Raw genomic sequence first — 16841 nt, 5'->3', positions numbered from 1 at the left:
GACATTGCTCAGGCGCTTGTTTGCTACCGTTAGTAAAAGATATTAGTCCGTAAGTATCGTCTATGCTTCAACACCGCTACTTACGTGTTTTGCTCACATAAATATGTCTTCTGCTGCGAGAAGTAGATACAGAGACTTAATACTACTCAACACAATTATCCGAAACCCGTTGTCCGAAACCCGTTGTCCGAAACCCGTTGTCCGAAACCCGTTGTCCGAAACCCGTTGTCCGAAACCCGTTGTCCAGGATGAAAACAGATGCAAGTCAGCTGGCGAAAATTTGTCCACGTTGATCCGGGACCGTAGTTTGGGCACAGCTATGTCATAAAATTCGTATAACACCCTTGGCTGTCCACCCATACCAGTACAGGTATCGTACACGGGGATCAACAAGATTCCATTCCACATGTAAAATTTTCATTGTTGCAAATGCGGTCCTACTGGCGCCGGGTTAGCTGATATCTTCGGCCTTCCTAATGCTAGGTTCCTTTTCCGCAGCTCGCACGACCATTCGAGTAACGTCAGCAACATCGATTGCATCAATTTGTATCAGAGGCTTGTTCCTAAATGAACAGGCCAATGCATCAGGTGTCCTCATACCTGGCGGGCAAGATCCATTTCACTAATTTGACATAGCTTCAAGTCCTCGCGACCATTTTACCGGTCATATTAGTGCTCCCAAAGACAGCTAGTGTGAGTGGCCAACTGAGCCCGATGCCCTATTACACAAATCTTAGCAAGGTGCCAGGATTTGGGCTAAGATCTACAAACAAAGAGTATGATCAATGAACATGTCCGGCCACAGAACAATATAAATACGCGGCGATTTGCTTGCACCACGACATTGCCCTTTTCTCGGCCTCCTCATGTTCAGCATGTATCATCTATCACGACTGTGAGTTCCTTAAGGCTGGTATCCTAGGTTGCTGATTGACACCATTTGAATGTAGAGTACCTGAGGAGCCGTGTTATGACAAGCAGTTCATTCGTACAACCATTCAGCGCTTCATCACCCTTCTGATGAAGATTGAAGCCATAATGGCCCGGCAATGTTGCAGTGAACCCAGCGCAGCTTTGAAAAAAGTGCGGAAAACTATCGACTTGCTGCGTGCCGTCGATGTTTGTATCATGTCCATGGAGGACTTTGCATCTCCGGACATGCAGGAGGTATTACGAACCGGCAAGTTGTACTTCCATGGCGTTTCTCACGCATCTGATCTGGGCTTGTATGTGTGGACTTGCGGTGCGTAGGATGGGCGCACATCAAGGCCAGGATCAGGACCGCAGGGCGCAGAAAGCCAATGACCATACCCCAGACAAAGAATAGACTGACATGTTGTTCCCACCAGTGTCCACTGACGGGATCCCCTGCGCCCCCGGTTCAATCAGTTGAATATACCTCTCTGTTCCATGACAGTTCGACAGGAACGCCCCAAGGCACCTTCTGGTCGGGATCATCCTTGTCTCCGATGCAACCACCCCCTAACCCTCCCCCAGTACAAGCGCTGACAATTCCGTCTTACTCGCGCCCAGCTGCGCATCCAGGGCTGATCATGACAGTGCCTACATTGTCTCGCGGGTTCCCTTGTCGAACAGAAACACCATTTCCCCCGCCTGCGAACCCCCCCTCTCTTATCCCACTTGCTCTCCCGCCCCCTTTCATCCCACTCGCTGCCCCTCCTATGTCCGTCGATGCGAGTTCAAGCAACCACAACCCATATCCTCTTCCTGCTGATGTACCTCCATACCCTCCACCATTGTCTGACTTCTCGGACCCTGGATGGCGCCCAAACCCAAGGCGCCCGCCCACTGGCGACCCTCGTTACCTCATCGACTCATCGCACACCGCCTCGTTATCCTACCCGGACGGATCCGCTCGCATACCCCACCCTCCCAGCAGTTCAGTCCATAGCAGGTCTATGGCGCCTGCTATACCACCGTCCTCGGGCACGCTGTTTTCCGGCAGCGTGGGCTGCAAGAACGCCGACGAAACACCTTTGGAAATCTCTGAGCGCCTCATAGATACCCTTCTCATCGCAGTGAAAGTCATCACCGACTATGGTCCGCGTTGACCCGATTGCTCAATCTACTACTACTAGTGCCTCTGATATCGCATAGAAGCTTGATTCATTTTTCACCATGTTCGTGTTTGTTGGCACCCTTAGCACTCTATACCCACCTGTATTGATACAATATTACATTGCGAGCCGTGGACATACAACTCCCGGCACCGTCGCCTAGATACAAACTTTTGTGTGTCTCGAGATCCGTCTAAGCATCAGCCTCGATGGATTTCAGGATGTACCCCTCCAGACCTCCACAGATCCACAGCTCCTGCACGCTAGCGCCCACAGGCTTGATCTGATACGTCTTCGGCCCGCCCTCGAATCCAGCGACGACGACCTTCCCGTCCGCCATGCCGACCGTGATTTCCAAGCCGCCGTGCACCGTCAGCGCCCCGTCCACGCCCCCGGCGCCGCGCGCGCCGCCCCGCGCGTACGCGCGCGTGAGGTCCGCGACGAGCGCGGGGCTCTCGACGCACACGAGCCCGTTGTTGATCGCGTTCCGCTTGAAGATGTCCCCGAAAGAACCCGCGACGACGAGCGGGACACCCGCCGCCTTGAGCGCCGTTGCGGCCTGCTCGCGCGAGGAGCCCGTGCCGAAGTTGTACCCGGCGACGAGGACGACGCCGCGCTGCACGCCGGGCCCCGCCGCCGCGTGCGTGCGCACGCCCTCGTCCTTCAGGAGCGAGGCGACGAGCCCGGCAAAGGCGGGGTCGTAGTTCTCCATCACGACCTCGGCCTGGCGCGCAAGCGTGATGTCGTCCTGGTACGTGTATTTCCCGGGGTAGATGCCGTCGGTGTTCAGGTTGTCCTGGGGGGCGAAGAGCAGGGTGCCCGCGAACGTCGAGGGGAAGCCGGGCACGAGGGGCTCGCTCGCGGGAGGCGCGGCCGCAGACGCAGACGCAGGCTGCGACTCGGGCGTGGAGACGGAGAACGCCGGCGCCCCCGCGGGCGGGAGCGAGGCGGGGTCCAGCGAGTCCGGGCTGCAGATGTATCCCCTGACGGCGCTCGCGGCAACGACGGCCGGGCTGGCGAGGTATGCCTGCGCATTCGGGTGGCCCATCCGGCCCTTGTAGTTCCTGTTCGTCGCGCTGATGCCCACCTCGCCCTCCTCCAAGAGCCCGGTCCCGAGGCCGATGCAGGGCCCGCAGCCCGCGGGGAGGACCTTCGCGCCGCTCGTGATGAGCGTTTCCCAGTCGCCGAGGCGCTCGCTTTCCTGCTGCACGGCGGAGCTCGCGGCTGCGATGTAGAACTCGACGCCGGGTGCGATCTTGTGGCCGCGCACGACGGCCGCGGCGGCGGCGATGTCTGAGACGCGGGAGTTGGTGCAGCTGACGAGGTAGGCTTTCTGGATCGGGATTTTCGCGGACTCGAGGACGGGCAACGGCGTGGAGACCTTGACGCTATTTGGGCCGGAGACATGTGGGACGAGCGTGGAGAGGTCCAGGATGAGGTGCGAAGCGTATTCCGCGCCCTCGTCGGAGGAGAGGGGTGCGGCCCGGAGAGCGTCGAGTCGACCACGGTTGATACGCGGGTGTTCGGGAGGCGGGGGGATAGAGGCATCGGGGGAAGGGAACGTCCTGCGCTCGATCTTGCTGAGCGCGCTCTCGTACCACCGCAGCGTCACGTCGTCAACGGGGAACAGCCCTGCGAGCGCGCCCCACTCGGTAGTCATGTTCGCGATGGTCAGGCGATCGTCGACGGACAAGGCCGCGATGCCGTCGCCAGTGAACTCGATGGCGGCGTTGAGCACCTCGTCCTGGTTGAACGAGCCGCACAGCGCGACGATCACATCCTTGCCCGTCACCCCAGGTGCGAGCCTGCCGCGCAGCTCGACGTTGACCATGCGGGGGATCTGCCACCACGTCTTCCCCGTTGCCCATATCGCCGCGGCGTCCGTGCGGACGATGGGCGTGCCCACGCACCCGACGCCGCCGTACATGTTGCTGTGGCTGTCCGACGCGACGGTGAGCGTGTACGGAAAGGCATAGCCTTCCTCGACGAGAACCTGGTGCCCGATCCCGCGACCGGCGGGGTAGAAGTCGATGCGGTGCTGGCGGGCGAAGACCTCGATGCCGGCGTACTTGGCGAGGTTCTTCTCCGACTTGTTCTGGACGTCGTGGTCGAGGGTGAACACCGGCTGCGATGGGCTGTGTATGCGCTTTGCGCCGATGGACTTGAACCTGGCGCGCGCACGCTGTTATTGCGAGCGCATGTGTGGTCACTGGAAAAGCGGGACGCACTTGGATATGACGGGGCCTGTGTTGTCGTGGGTCATGACATGTTCAGGGCGGATCATGACATAGTCGCCCGCTTTGACGAGCTTGCCCTCGGGCAGACCCACGGCGTACTTCTGGACGACCTTCTCGATGATCGTCTGAGGGACCCTCGCGCGCTCGGCCGCGGTCGCGAAGTGCCTGTGCGTGTGGTGGCGGGTCCACGGAGCGGCTGACCTCCAGAACAAATGCATGGTTTGGGCGCGCGGCCTTCTTGGAGGGGAGAGGTAGCAGACTGCAGACCGCCCTTCCGCCTTTCAAGTGTGTTCAAATGGAGACGGAGGTGGAACTTGAAGCCTGCGCTCCGAATCTTAAGACCTCCGATAGGCCGACGACTTTTCACCCCTAACCCTAGTTCGGTGTTACAGAGTGCGGCATCCTGTAGCGTACAACACTAGATACAGCCCTCGCGGCATCGTCAACTCAACCCACGGCCAAAAATCGGGCAGCATCATAGCCCGACGCTCCACACTCCACGTCTTGCAGCAGGCACATCTCGAGACCCATTCTCCGCTTCGCTCTTACCGAACCGTTCGGCCAAGACACTCAGACGGGACCGGAACTCGTCCGCGCCGATGTAGGCCCCGCACATGCGGCGGGTGCCCGTGAATGCGGATCGGCCATGGAGGACACGATGATTGTCGACCGCTGTTGACAAGGGGTCATCAGCACGCGAGACAACGCGACATCAGCGAGCGGGCGTACCGACGGCGGTGCCAGGGGCGAGCTGCACCCAGTACTCAGAGTCAGGGCTCGTGAGGAACTTGTTCCACGTCCGCATGGCGTCGTACCACTGGAGCATGCTCCCCGCCGGCACGTCGCGAAGCACACTGCGATCGTCATTGTTCCACCGCACAGACTTCAGCTCGCCGGTGACCGAGTCGTGCCCGAGGACGGGCCGCGTGGCTTGATAGAACGTATCTTCTTCGCCGGCGGCGTGCGCGGGGACGGGGATGGTGGAGAGCAGGTGGTAGACGTCGGGGTGCAGCTCTTTGAGGATCGAGGCGACGTAGAAGCCGTCGACGAGGAGCGTCGCGCCGCCTGTGCCGTCGGTGTGCGAGAGGAGATGGAAGAGCTGGACGCCGCAGGGATCGGTCTGTCGTGTGTGTCAGTATCAAAGAATGCGGGGGTGGAAGATCGGACGCACGAAGTAGGTGTTGTCGGTGTGGGCGCTGAGCGCCATGTTTGTGTATGCAGTGTCTCCGCGCGCGAGGTCTGCCGTGAAGTCCCAGAACGCGCCATCTACATCGCGGTGTCAGCGCGCGGCCTGCAGTACAGTCAACACTGATAACTCACAATGCGTTTCTCGGATGAAACCAATGCGTCGTGACAGCTCTTCGGTCGCCTCTGGTGTTTCGGGCACACCAGAGACGAAGCAGAAACCGAACTTATGCTGTTTGACGGAGAAGTGTCAGTCATCAGGCCTTGGGTATGAATCGAGGCTCTCTTACGATTCCGCTCAGCCACTTGTACAAGCCGTGTCCATCTTCCGCCATGACCTCTTCGTACGGGACAGTGGGCGGATCTTGGACGATTCTTGACCCCCAGAGGACCTTTCTGAGAGGATGGAAACATCGGCACGGAAAAACGGCCACCATTGGATAACGTACTCATCTGCTGCCTGTGTCACTGGTGGATCGTACCGATTCTGACGCAGCCATGACCAGGGGTACAGAGATACATGAGGCTGAGATGGGGATGGCCCTTGAGAGAGAACATCATAAATCGAAGGCCGGAATCATATAGAGATGTCGCGCACAGGTCACTTGCAGCCCCTCCGGCTTCGGCTCGACAGACGCGGGCTCTAGATCTGGAGGGATCTGAGTTTTTGATCATTGATCACGACCGCGACCTCAATTCGAATGAGACTGAGCTTGCCTCGAACGTGTCGACCAGGCGCTGCTTCGTCGTCGGGTGGAAGCAGTCGGCACAGCGGCAGTGGTCTCGCAGCCAGATATTGTGACTGGCGGAGGGTAAGGACCTGGGGGACTCAGCGCGTCGAATTATGGGGCTCACAATCTGGACCAATTGGCACCATCCCAGTGGATGAACACCTCCCTCTCGTTTGCGCTGCTGGTCGGGAGCTCGGGATCCCTCGTGGGCGTCTCGGCGATCTCAGGCAAGGGCGGCGGATGAGGTTTTCGGGCTGCCGCGAAGGACGCGGGGCGGACGAATTGGGTGTGATGCCTCTTTTGACATGGTGCGGCGGTGGGCGCGCTCTGGGAGTGGATTCGGTGAGCTGATCTTGGGGGAGGCGAGCTGCACGCACGACGATGCTCTTCTGAGCGGTCAGGGCCTTTTTTACGGCGCTGGAGGCCCTGAGGAAGGGTGCTGAGGTGTTGTGGAGCCTGAGCATGTCGCGGCGGGTGTTTCGAATGTCGGCTGGTGTGGGGTCACCACTGTTCTACCATTTATGGAAAGTATGTACATGATTCGACTTTTCAAAGAGGTTGCGATGAAACTCCCCCATGTATGGGAGTTTGAGGGCAACCGGGACAGAGAGCAGCCTACAATACAGTATTTGGTTGTTGGACACGCACGGCAAGCATCGAGCGTCAACGGGGACGTGTATTGGAAGGAGGAAGCCAGCTGATCGGCAGAGGCCGGATTTCGGCGTCGGAGTGTCGGCCGAGGGGTGACTCGCCCAGCTCAAGAAAAAGTCGAGTTCGCACGTTCTCGTTCTCCACCTCCACCAACAAAAATGGCCTCCTTCGCCGCTCGCTCCTCCCAAGCCCTCCGCGCTGCATCCCGCCGTGCGCCTCGCGTGGCGTCTCAGGTTGCCTCCAAGCCCGCACAGACCGCAGCCTACTCCTTGCTGGCGCGCTCTGCCGCTGCTGCGGCCCCCCGAAGGGCGACTGTCGAGGTCGGTGTTTACGTGGCGATCCAGGTCGCTCCGCTGCAACGAAGTTTGCCTGAGCACTCTTTTTTTCTGTTGTTTTTAGGCTGTCCGTGGTCTGAAGACTCTGGACTTTGCTGGTCACCAAGAGGTCGTCTACGAGCGCAGTGACTGGCCCTTGGCTAAGCTCCAGGACTACTTCAAGAACGACACCCTCGCTCTCATTGGCTATGGCTCTCAGGGTCACGGTCAGGGCCTCAACGCCCGCGACAATGGCTTGAATGTCATCGTTGGTGTTCGGGAGGGCGGCGAGAGCTGGAAGCAGGCACAGGAAGACGGCTGGGTATGTCTACGCGCACACGTCTAAAATTTTGATTCTCATACTGATCCACCGTAGGTGCCTGGCGAGACCCTCTTCTCCATCGAGGAGGCCATCAACCGTGGTTCCATCATCATGAACCTCCTCTCCGACGCCGCCCAGTCGACCACCTGGCCGACCATTGCCCCTCTCATCACCAAGGGCAAGACCCTCTACTTCTCCCACGGTTTCTCCATCGTCTACAAGGAGGACACCCACGTCGTCCCCCCCGCTGATGTCGACGTCATCCTCGTCGCCCCTAAGGGCTCGGGACGCACCGTCCGCACTCTTTTCAAGGAGGGCCGTGGTATCAACTCGTCCATCGCCGTCTGGCAAGACGTCACCGGCAAGGCCAAGGAAAAGGCGACCGCCCTTGGTGTTGGTATCGGGTCTGGATACATGTATGAGACGACGTTCGAGAAGGAGGTGTACTCTGACCTCTACGGCGAGCGTGGTGTGGTGAGTTTTGGACACGCATTTTGCACGCCGAATTTTCGCTGATTCGATTCTTTTAGTTGATGGGTGGTATCCGTAAGTCGAACGTAATTAGCCTTTCGGATAGGGTGCTCATGCATTACCTGTCTTACAGAGGGCATGTTCCTTGCGCAGTACAAAGTCCTCCGCGCCAACGGCCACTCGCCCTCCGAGGCCTTCAATGAGACCGTGGAGGAGGCCACACAGTCCCTCTTCCCCCTCATCGGTGCCAAGGGGTACGTGATCTGTTCTTGCCTACTACTTCGTTCCATTTCGCTCATTTAGCTTTTCCGCCAAACAGCATGGACTATATGTACAACGCATGCTCCACGACCGCGCGTCGCGGCGCGCTCGACTGGGCCCCGATCTTCGAGGCGGCTAACCGCCCCGTGTTCGAGAAGCTCTACGAGAGCGTGAAGAACGGCACGGAGACGCGCAAGTCACTCGAGTTCAACTCGCGCAGCACCTACCGCCAGGACCTCGCGAAGGAGCTCAAGGAGATCGACGACCAGGAGATCTGGCGCGCAGGTTCGTTCGTTCGGCTCTCCTTGTCTGCCTGCTTTAAGGCATCGTCGCGTCTGCATGTGCTGATATCTCGTTCTTCGTTCAGGCAAGACCGTGCGCTCTCTGCGCCCCGACTACAAGCCGTGAGAACCTCGAGCGTGATTGTGGATTTCTTTGGCATCGTAGTTTTCGCGTTCCTTCTTTGTTTGTTGTTGCGACAAAAGCACGCCCGTGCATTGCTTTCTCTTGATAATAATCTCTCTTTTCCGATCTGAACCGTCGTTGCGTGATTCGTGTCATCTGTCATCACAGATTGTTCTATGCCTTGGTCGTTGAATATTGAGCTGAATTGGAATCGCAAATCCTGGTTCGGCTCTCAGAGTTTCGGTATGGCCGTCTAATGATCGTCAATCCGTGCACGCCTGTTGACCCTCGATTCTCATCGTTTGCAGGGACCGTCAGCAGTCTCACGTCAAGAGTGATTGCGCAGGTCTCGATAAGGGAACGTCGTCGCCCGCCTCAGTCAGCATCTGAATCCTGAACGAAACGCTGACGCCGATGCTACTGCAAGTGGCGAACGACAGTTGCGGCTTCTCGCCCAAACATCAGACAGGTGATGGTTGACGACATCTTGCGTTGGCCTGCGCATGCATGCTGCTAATGAGGCATTGGCGCCTGTGTTTTGGACATATATATAAAGAGAGAGGAGGTGCGCACCTACAGAACTGGGTCCGCGCTGCTGAGCATCTCCCTCGACACACGTATTGCACGCTATGGCCTTCAAGACTTTTGCGGTCGCGGGAGCCGGGAACATCGGTGTTTTCCTCGCGGAGGAGCTTTTGAAGCAGAAGGCGGCTGGGAACGCTGAGGAGGTGCTGGTGCTGGGACGTCTGGTGCGCTTGCTCGCTCGATCGATCTTACCACCGATTTGCGCCGCGAAGATTTACGCGCGGGCATCTTGTTCTGTCATAGGGGAGCAACAACGGGGCGCTCGCGAAGCTCGCGAAGGACGGGGCGAAGGTCGTGCTCGTCGATTTTGCGAACACGGCGAAGGTCGCGGCGGCGCTGGAAGGCATCGACGTCGTGCTTTCTGCGATCACGTTCAGCGCGATCGCCGAGGCGCAGGTGCCTCTCGCGGAGGCGGCGAAGCAGGCCGGCGTGAAGCTCTTCCTGCCGTCCGAGTACGGAGAGAAGACGGACACGCTGGAGGGCGGGATACTGCTCCCGAAGAAGCTGTTTCAGGATAAGCTGAGGGCGCTGGGGCTGCCGTTCGCGCTCGTCTACAACGGCCCGTTCCCAGATTTCGTCCTGACGCCGTGAGTAGTGCAGCCGTTTCGTTCGCTCGGTGACAGCGTCGGGGTTTTTTTTTACAAAGGATGTCTGCCTCTTGATGCAGGTTCATCGGGGTGGATTTCGAACATGGGAAGGCGGCTGCTGGGGGGGATGGCAGCAATCCTGTGTCTTGGACGGCGCGTCGCGACGTCGGGGCATATGTGGCATACGTCCTGACACATTTACCCGCCGAACGCCTCAATTGGCGAATTTTCAGGATCGAGGGCGATCGCCAGGTGAGACGACGGCCATGGTTGCACCGCAGAATACATCTGGACCTAATGGCGCTTTATTATCTAGTCCTTCAATGAAGTGTTCGCGGCCTACGAGGCTCGGACTGGGAAGAAGCTGCAAATCACTTACCGATCCGTCGAGGAGCTGGAGGCGGCTCTTAAAGTGAACCCGTATGATTTCGGGACGGTGCTGCAGCTGGGCTGGGCGAGGGGCGAGGGGATCGTGGGGGAGAAGGGCGAGCTCACGAATGCGGAGTTTCCGGGCTGGAAGCCCAAGAAGGCTATCGATGCCATTCTTGGGAATTAGAGACATCGTCGTCTGTCTGTATCAGCGTGGTTGTGAACTGTGATATTTCATGTATCTCACTCAGATGCAGCGTTCCAACAGTGCCCAGGTGAGAGTGTGTATCGCTTGCCCTTGCGACGGAGATATCCTCATTTGACGGCCAGGTTGTAGTTAGAACCGCGACATTTCGTCTTTGAATTTAAATGGTACACAAGTTGCACAAGAACTTCCTCCAACACCATCTGATACTGTGTCACACCATTGACCTTCACCACAGCAATTGACATCCGATCCCCTCAATTTCCCTTCCTCAAGACGTCCACCGAGATGGTACCGAGCGCGCCGCTATCCAAGTTCTGGCCGCTGTACTCGATCATCCACTTGGAGTTCGAGCCGCTGACCGTGAACGTGTTCCTCTTGGTGCCCCAAGGGCAGTCCCAATAGACGTGGCGAATAACCTGCTGGGTAGCCACGTCGACGAGGTCGAACGAGCCCGTGGTGCCTTCTGCCGCATCGGATCTGCCGCAGGCGTTGATCCTGAGCTGCTGGTCCGCCTCTACCACCTTTCCCTCGATGGTACTCTTGTTGACCTCTGTGTCCTTGTCACCTGTAGAGTCACGCACATCAGCGGTATGTCCCGTCAGGAGAAAGCGACGCGTGGAATACCCTCGGCATGGAGCTTTCCCCAGGAGGGGTTGAGATTCTTGATCGAGAACTTTGCCGCGCCGACGTTGCGGATGATGATGATGACCCACTGGGCATAAGCCATGATGATTGAGATGCGGGGTAGGGTTGGCCTTTGGAGGTCTCTGGGTAATCGATGCAGAAAATAGTGAGCATGGGGGCAGGCTTCATAAACCGCGAGCTTAAGGGTGGGCTACGCTACGTGCAGTGGGTTCCATGCATCCTGTTGTTGGGACACGAATGGGCGTACCCCATGGTGATTGTTTCGGTTTCGCGGTGTATGAATATGGAGCCCAGCTGTCCGTGAGTTTCGATCGATCCCCGGTTTACCTCACGAACTAGTTTAGGCAAACACTTTACTTATCTGCAGGACGTGCTCCATGTCACTCCTCTGGGTGCCAAGATAATAGCAGTCCACGGGATACCCAGCGGAACGAACAAAGTGCCAATGTGACGAATTAGGCTCGTCAGGCTATTTTCTTTTCAGATCACAGGTTGCTGATTTTGCTTGTGCTCGAACAGGTCGACGACGATGATCCCCTCTCAGGCGTCGTCATGAATGTTTTCAAGTGATTTTTACTAGCACGACGCACACCAGCGGACATCTGGTGCATTGCAGTACTCTGAGAGCTCGAGCTGTAAAAACAGCGCGACAGACAAACAGGGCACCCCTCGTTTCGTTATCGCTTCCCACAGAGCCGTATTGACTTCCGTGTGGACATGCTCTCGAGTAATTTCATTGCTGAGTTCGACTTCTACATATAACATATCAACCGAAGTGTCAATCCGTCACGGCGCACCATTCCAGTCATCTGACAAGCTGTTTTTTCTGCGGCGAATGTTCCATCGCCTCTCACTCACCCTAGCAGCCCGAACTCATCTCGCTAAAAGACGTAAATTGCTCGAAGTACGAGCGGAGCCCAATGTCTGGCTTGAAACTCCGCGCGGACGAGCTCGCGGGTAGGCACGCGTTCCACCCGCCCTGCCTCCGCAACACCCATCGGCGGCGTATACTATCGTTGTGGGTTCCCGGCACAGAACTGAACATTTTGCTAACGCTCTGTCGCGTCGCGCATCACGTCGCGCTATGCTTGGTGCGCGTACCCACTATCTTGCGCTGCGGCGCCACCTGAACTACCTGGAGGCTGGTGATGTATGTGTGCTCGAAAATGCGTAAAGCATACGCACTGCCTTATTAAACGGTGCTGACCTGCTGCTGCGACTTTCTTTTGCCACTTGCGCATGCTTCTGATCGCTACATTGCGTTCACAGCTGGCGTGCGTGGGTAGTGCAGCACGATCACGCGATGGTATGTTATGGCCTCGAGGATGAAGAGAACTTCTATCATGACATTCCTGCTGCCAAAGAAGCAGCTATCATGCTCGATGCTGCGCGAAATCGCGGTGGGGAGCTTTGTGGAGGTCAGGGCGGAGGTGGAGCCCGCCCTCGTGCCCATGCATGCTCCTCGAGGATGGGAGGAGGAAGTGGGTTCCATTCATCCTGTTCACAGTACAAGAGCAGTCACTGGAATATAAGGCGAACCTGTCCGCAAGTCTCGACCAGTCACCTCTCACGACAAACAGGCCGCATTCCTCTCACTAGTCCTACCCGCTTCAAACGACTTGGAGAGGCTTCAGATCTCGACTCCTATTTTTCTTCGATGGATTATCCGATTGTTACTGTGCGTCATCTCTCTCAACGCTATCGTCCGCGGCGTGGCTCAAGGTGACTACGTTCAGGACGTGCTTCATGGCAGCGTGCGTGCCAAGGTGTCGGCAGCGATTGCCGGCGATACCCTCAACGAAGTCAACAACGATCCTGTACAACGAAATAAACTGGTCAGGCTGTAGTGTTCAGATCCAAGCTCGCTGCATTATGCTGATCTTGCTTGCAACTTAACAGATCGACAATAATAATCTCCTCTCTGGTGTCGTCATGACGTCCGGCAGCCCAGTCATCAGCTCTCGGAAGCTCATCGTCCGCCCAAACATTCTCAATACTACCATTGACAACTCAGCCGGCATACGGACGACCATGGTTGAGGCGGAGTTCAGCAACACGCTCATGGAATCTAACTATACTTCCGTTGCGGTCAAGGTGTCGACCCCTTAGTGAGTGCTTCAAGTTGATGTTATTGGCGCAATGCTTACTAGGCGACCGCTGGTAGCGTTGCTGCTTCGGTGGAATACTCCGAGAGCTCGAGCTACAAGAGTACTGAGACCGAAAAGACGGTGTACTCCTCGTCTTGTTATCGCTTCCCGCAGGGCCGTATTGATTTCAATCGACCTTCCTCGGGCTCAGGCAGCATACTGCTCTCAACTGAATTCACATCTGAGATCAATACCGCTCTCGCCAAATCATCCCTACTTGAGAAGAGGGAAGCCCTCTATAACATATTTAACGAGTATGGTCATGTTTTCCGCAACCAAGTCACGATTGGTGGGGCACTCTCCGCACATACACAGGAAACTTTTTCTAGAAGCGTACGCTCACCTCCAGTTTATCATATCATCCATCAACTGATAGTCAGTTTGCTTGAATAGGAGAACGAGGACGAAGTGAGGCAAGATATCAAAGTTGCTCTGGAGGGCGAGCTGAAAGGCTGGGGTGGCAGCGCCTCGGCTGGCCATGGCAATAGCAAGACGACCATAACTACCAAGCAGGGAAAGAATCTTGTTACCGATTATATTGTCACTGTACGTTCCTCCCGTACAAGCGGTGAAATCTTTGCACCAACTACAACTCTCGTCAGGGTGGGGACTACACGAAGATTCAAAACACTGCCGACTGGATTTCTACTACGAACAGGCCCGAGTACTGGCGAGTCATTGAAGTCACTTCAGTCATTCCTGTGGTCGACTTGCTTCCGGAGCAGCAGAGTAGTCAGGTGAAGAGACTGCTCAAGCCGCTTCTGGGAAAGTAAGCCTTGTCAGAATCTCGTTCATTGCGCCGCTTCCTTACTGCTTACCATAGATGGGTCGACGTAGAGAAAATGCAGGGCTTCGACCACCTACCGATAGCCATCTATCGACCCATCTCTATCCCCTCCGGTTGGTTCTGGCTTGGACACACTGCCGATTCCAAAAAGGCGCTTCTCGTCAAGCCGACTCTGCCAGCCAAAGGCGGTCGCAATTTCGTCCTCAGCGGCGGGCATGCCAATTCCTCTGGTGTATCCACACAGCTCCTTGCCGACCATGCTCACTACCAGTTTCTGGCAACCTACTTTGGCCAGCTGGATTTTACCCAGAATCCGGGGGCCTCCATCCGAGCTTTAAGGCCTGATATTGCACTCCTAGGACAGTACACCATGGTAAGTGGTTACCACCGATGTGGAGCGCACCACGGCTGAAACAAACACGCTGTTAATCAGTATGGCGATTCTATCGACACTGCTGTGTATGTAACGGTAAGTCCAATGCATTTTTTGCGTTTCCACTGCCGCTGTGAACTGGTATCGTAGCGTCCGATCAGTCCATTATCTCCGGAAGACGAAGGTTTGGACTTGCAGTCCACGGTTCGCGTCAAACTCGTCGGAATGGGCAATGTTCCAAAGCCCAAATGGGTCCTCAGGAAGGACGCGGTACTGTTTGACTCCGGCGAGGAGTGATGTTGTTCGCGATTCAGTTGCTGTGCACACGTCAATTTTGTACTCGGTATGATTTCGGTTGCAGAATTTGAACACGAATTGGGCGAAGCGCAGCTTTAGTCGAAGCGGAGCCCTCCAGATCCGCTTTCTTTTCTCTGATACCTGGCTTTAGATGATCACGATGTTTTGCACACTGGGCTCAACCGTCGTCAAGCTCGGAAGCTTTGCCAGTGTCCCCGTTTTGTGCTCGGTACCGAGGTTTTCATTGACCTGCCTCTTTACTATAGGGTGCTTGAAATTCATCATGAACATCTACTACTGGTGATCCGCCGCGCGGAGCTCTTCCTACACGAGTAAAGCCGCTTCGGAGGTCATCCATAATTGGACACCTTCATAAGATCCACTTTCTATCAATACCGCTGAGCTTTTCTCTGGGTCATGAGTCGCCTGTTCCTTGAACAGCTATGCAATAGCTATATTCCTCAAGCAGGAATCACGCTTCGTCAACACTGTACTCAGAATCTTGAAGTGAGCAATACCAACCCTCGCCATTTCCTCCGCATCGACTGAAAGTCTCCGTCTGATAGGTATGTGCCTCTGTCACTGACGCTCTAAAAAATGCTGACAACCTTGTGTCATCGTTGAATATGTCAACTTCATTATGGCTCAGGCCAGCTGATTTTTATAATATAACAGACGACCCATGTATACACAGCAACCCTCTTTCTCTTTCCCTCCACATTCAACCCAAACCCACTATACGATCCTTCAATCAAATTTACGGAATACACCAAATGTCCTCGACGGACTCCGAAATTCGGCACCTCATGGGCATAATCTTGACTGATGCGGTGGAAGCCATGATACAAAGTGCGTTCTATGGCAGGTATCCCGTTTCTAGTTGATGGGCATATAAATTGACCCGGACGTACTCTAGGAATCTTCGTGGCCCTCATTTTCTTCTCGACCCGTACCCTCGTGCGCGCCTTGGCTCACAGCAGTAATAAATGGTATTGATCATGAGCAAGCTAAAGGAATCCAAGACAAGGGCGAACATAGTCATGTTGGCTATAACCCTGTGCATGTTCGCGAACTCGAGCACTGTCTGGGCGGTGGACTTGGCGGGCATGGTCAAAGTGATCACGACCATTCAAGTGATAGACCCGACAAGTCCACCCGAGGGCATGCCCAAGAAATCATCCCACCCGCGCAGTGCTTTGTACGAGGTTACTGAGCTCATGCTCGCGATGAACGTGCGTAATTTGCATGAACCCGTTTGAAGAGATTTTGATCGGAAACTCCATGCTTCCCCAGCTTACTCTCAGCGACTATGTCGTCGGCTATCGGGCATGCGTGTTATGGTAAGGTAAAAGGCACATCAAGATTTTATTTTTGGGTTTTCTGCTAATCAATGGCCCGGGTGAGTACTCAACGAGAGATTATCCATGACTCAAACCATGATTGTGTATGACAGCGGTGTTGGTCATGTTCTCAGGATGCACTGTAGATCTCATTAAAGGCGACGCTCTTTGTGTTGATATGCTGTTTATTGGCTTGGGGATATCTCTGTCGACCAATGTGATTGCTACATCTCTGATCGGGACCACTGCTTGGTGAGTACGCGACAGACGTATCTTCCTTGGTCTCTCAACCACTGCCTTCGTGAGGAGACACAGGCGATTCATCACGGATAAGCTGGGTCAGAACAGCAGGTGAACACAGGTCGAGAAGATCTTGATCATCCTCATATAGTCTAGTCTGCTTTATTGCTTGGTTAGTGTGAGTCTGGGTGGTATATCGAGAGAGAGAAGTGCTATTTGACGTTTCGGCAGGTGATGCTCATCGCATCTCAGGTCATGTACCTTCCTCGTAGCGTTGACTCTTCGAGCCGATTGATGTGGCCGACAAGCACGCATGTTGCGGTGAGCTCTTTCCCTGTTCTCCTCACGCCCTGACATGACAACGCTGAATTTGGCGACCAGGGAATCTATCCTACCGTCATTCTCCTCCTCATCTCCCTCAAGCGCACAATATGGGACGCACTCAGCCTTTCACCTCAAGCTACTCTGTCCGGAATCCGCTATGCGTCTATAGGTGTCACAGAGGAGGCGGAAGATCGGCAGTGCCGGCTTTCCACATCTTGTTGACGTTACGACCTCCTCATCATGAGTACAGTAGCTATCACGTGACTTATCTTTCTGTTTCCTCT

The 16841-nt window shown here is 55.8% G+C and overlaps 8 protein-coding genes across 8 annotated transcripts; 5 read left to right on the top strand and 3 right to left on the bottom strand.

Annotated features, from left to right (window-relative positions):
• Positions 1-866: 866 nt before the first annotated feature.
• HETIRDRAFT_163302 (uncharacterized protein) lies at positions 867-2072 on the top strand (the record flags this gene model as incomplete). The annotated part of the gene is made up of 3 exons (XM_009546902.1): positions 867-895; positions 951-1180; positions 1252-2072. The coding sequence occupies 3 exons, from the start codon at positions 867-869 to the stop codon at positions 2070-2072; spliced, it is 1080 nt and encodes a 359-aa protein (XP_009545197.1).
• A 199-nt stretch (positions 2073-2271) lies between these two features.
• Positions 2272-4533, bottom strand: HETIRDRAFT_314980 (uncharacterized protein; the record flags this gene model as incomplete). The annotated part of the gene is made up of 2 exons (XM_009546901.1): positions 2272-4246; positions 4307-4533. 2 exons carry the CDS (start codon positions 4531-4533, stop codon positions 2272-2274), a joined length of 2202 nt encoding a protein of 733 aa, XP_009545196.1.
• A 146-nt stretch (positions 4534-4679) lies between these two features.
• Positions 4680-6696, bottom strand: HETIRDRAFT_473978 (uncharacterized protein; the record flags this gene model as incomplete). The annotated part of the gene is made up of 10 exons (XM_009546900.1): positions 4680-4987; positions 5045-5435; positions 5487-5581; positions 5636-5732; positions 5791-5896; positions 5950-6043; positions 6099-6159; positions 6218-6302; positions 6356-6558; positions 6609-6696. Coding segments are annotated over 10 exons (1417 nt in total), but the record flags the coding sequence as incomplete, so codon positions are not given.
• A 320-nt stretch (positions 6697-7016) lies between these two features.
• Positions 7017-8804, top strand: HETIRDRAFT_408926 (uncharacterized protein). Its single transcript, XM_009546899.1, has 7 exons — positions 7017-7202; positions 7282-7518; positions 7573-7992; positions 8049-8064; positions 8123-8243; positions 8309-8535; positions 8618-8804. Exons 1-7 carry the CDS (start codon positions 7041-7043, stop codon positions 8656-8658), a joined length of 1224 nt encoding a protein of 407 aa, XP_009545194.1. The 5' UTR covers positions 7017-7040; the 3' UTR covers positions 8659-8804.
• Positions 8805-9284: 480 nt separating this feature from the next.
• On the top strand, positions 9285-10436 carry HETIRDRAFT_473974 (uncharacterized protein; the record flags this gene model as incomplete). The annotated part of the gene is made up of 4 exons (XM_009546898.1): positions 9285-9404; positions 9484-9827; positions 9908-10079; positions 10144-10436. 4 exons carry the CDS (start codon positions 9285-9287, stop codon positions 10381-10383), a joined length of 876 nt encoding a protein of 291 aa, XP_009545193.1. The 3' UTR covers positions 10384-10436.
• Positions 10437-10529: 93 nt separating this feature from the next.
• Positions 10530-11168, bottom strand: pria1 (putative aegerolysin). The gene is made up of 2 exons (XM_009546897.1): positions 11029-11168; positions 10530-10969 (listed from the first exon to the last, which is right to left on the bottom strand). Exons 1-2 carry the CDS (start codon positions 11129-11131, stop codon positions 10659-10661), a joined length of 414 nt encoding a protein of 137 aa, XP_009545192.1. The 5' UTR covers positions 11132-11168; the 3' UTR covers positions 10530-10658.
• A 1456-nt stretch (positions 11169-12624) lies between these two features.
• On the top strand, positions 12625-14945 carry HETIRDRAFT_38497 (uncharacterized protein). The gene is made up of 9 exons (XM_009546329.1): positions 12625-12727; positions 12786-12884; positions 12949-13157; positions 13214-13529; positions 13590-13742; positions 13799-13965; positions 14020-14356; positions 14417-14452; positions 14507-14945. The coding sequence occupies exons 1-9, from the start codon at positions 12707-12709 to the stop codon at positions 14651-14653; spliced, it is 1485 nt and encodes a 494-aa protein (XP_009544624.1). The 5' UTR covers positions 12625-12706; the 3' UTR covers positions 14654-14945.
• A 481-nt stretch (positions 14946-15426) lies between these two features.
• HETIRDRAFT_450607 (uncharacterized protein) lies at positions 15427-16779 on the top strand (the record flags this gene model as incomplete). Its single annotated transcript, XM_009546896.1, has 5 exons — positions 15427-15502; positions 15570-15610; positions 15661-15885; positions 16465-16554; positions 16615-16779. The coding sequence occupies 5 exons, from the start codon at positions 15427-15429 to the stop codon at positions 16777-16779; spliced, it is 597 nt and encodes a 198-aa protein (XP_009545191.1).
• Between the last annotated feature and the right edge of the window lie 62 nt (positions 16780-16841).

This window comes from Heterobasidion irregulare, assembly GCF_000320585.1.
Source record: "Heterobasidion irregulare TC 32-1 unplaced genomic scaffold scaffold_04, whole genome shotgun sequence".
Taxonomy (NCBI): domain Eukaryota; kingdom Fungi; phylum Basidiomycota; class Agaricomycetes; order Russulales; family Bondarzewiaceae; genus Heterobasidion; species Heterobasidion irregulare.
Note: the sequence above shows the minus strand (reverse complement) of the source record. Positions and strands in the feature narration are given on the sequence as shown.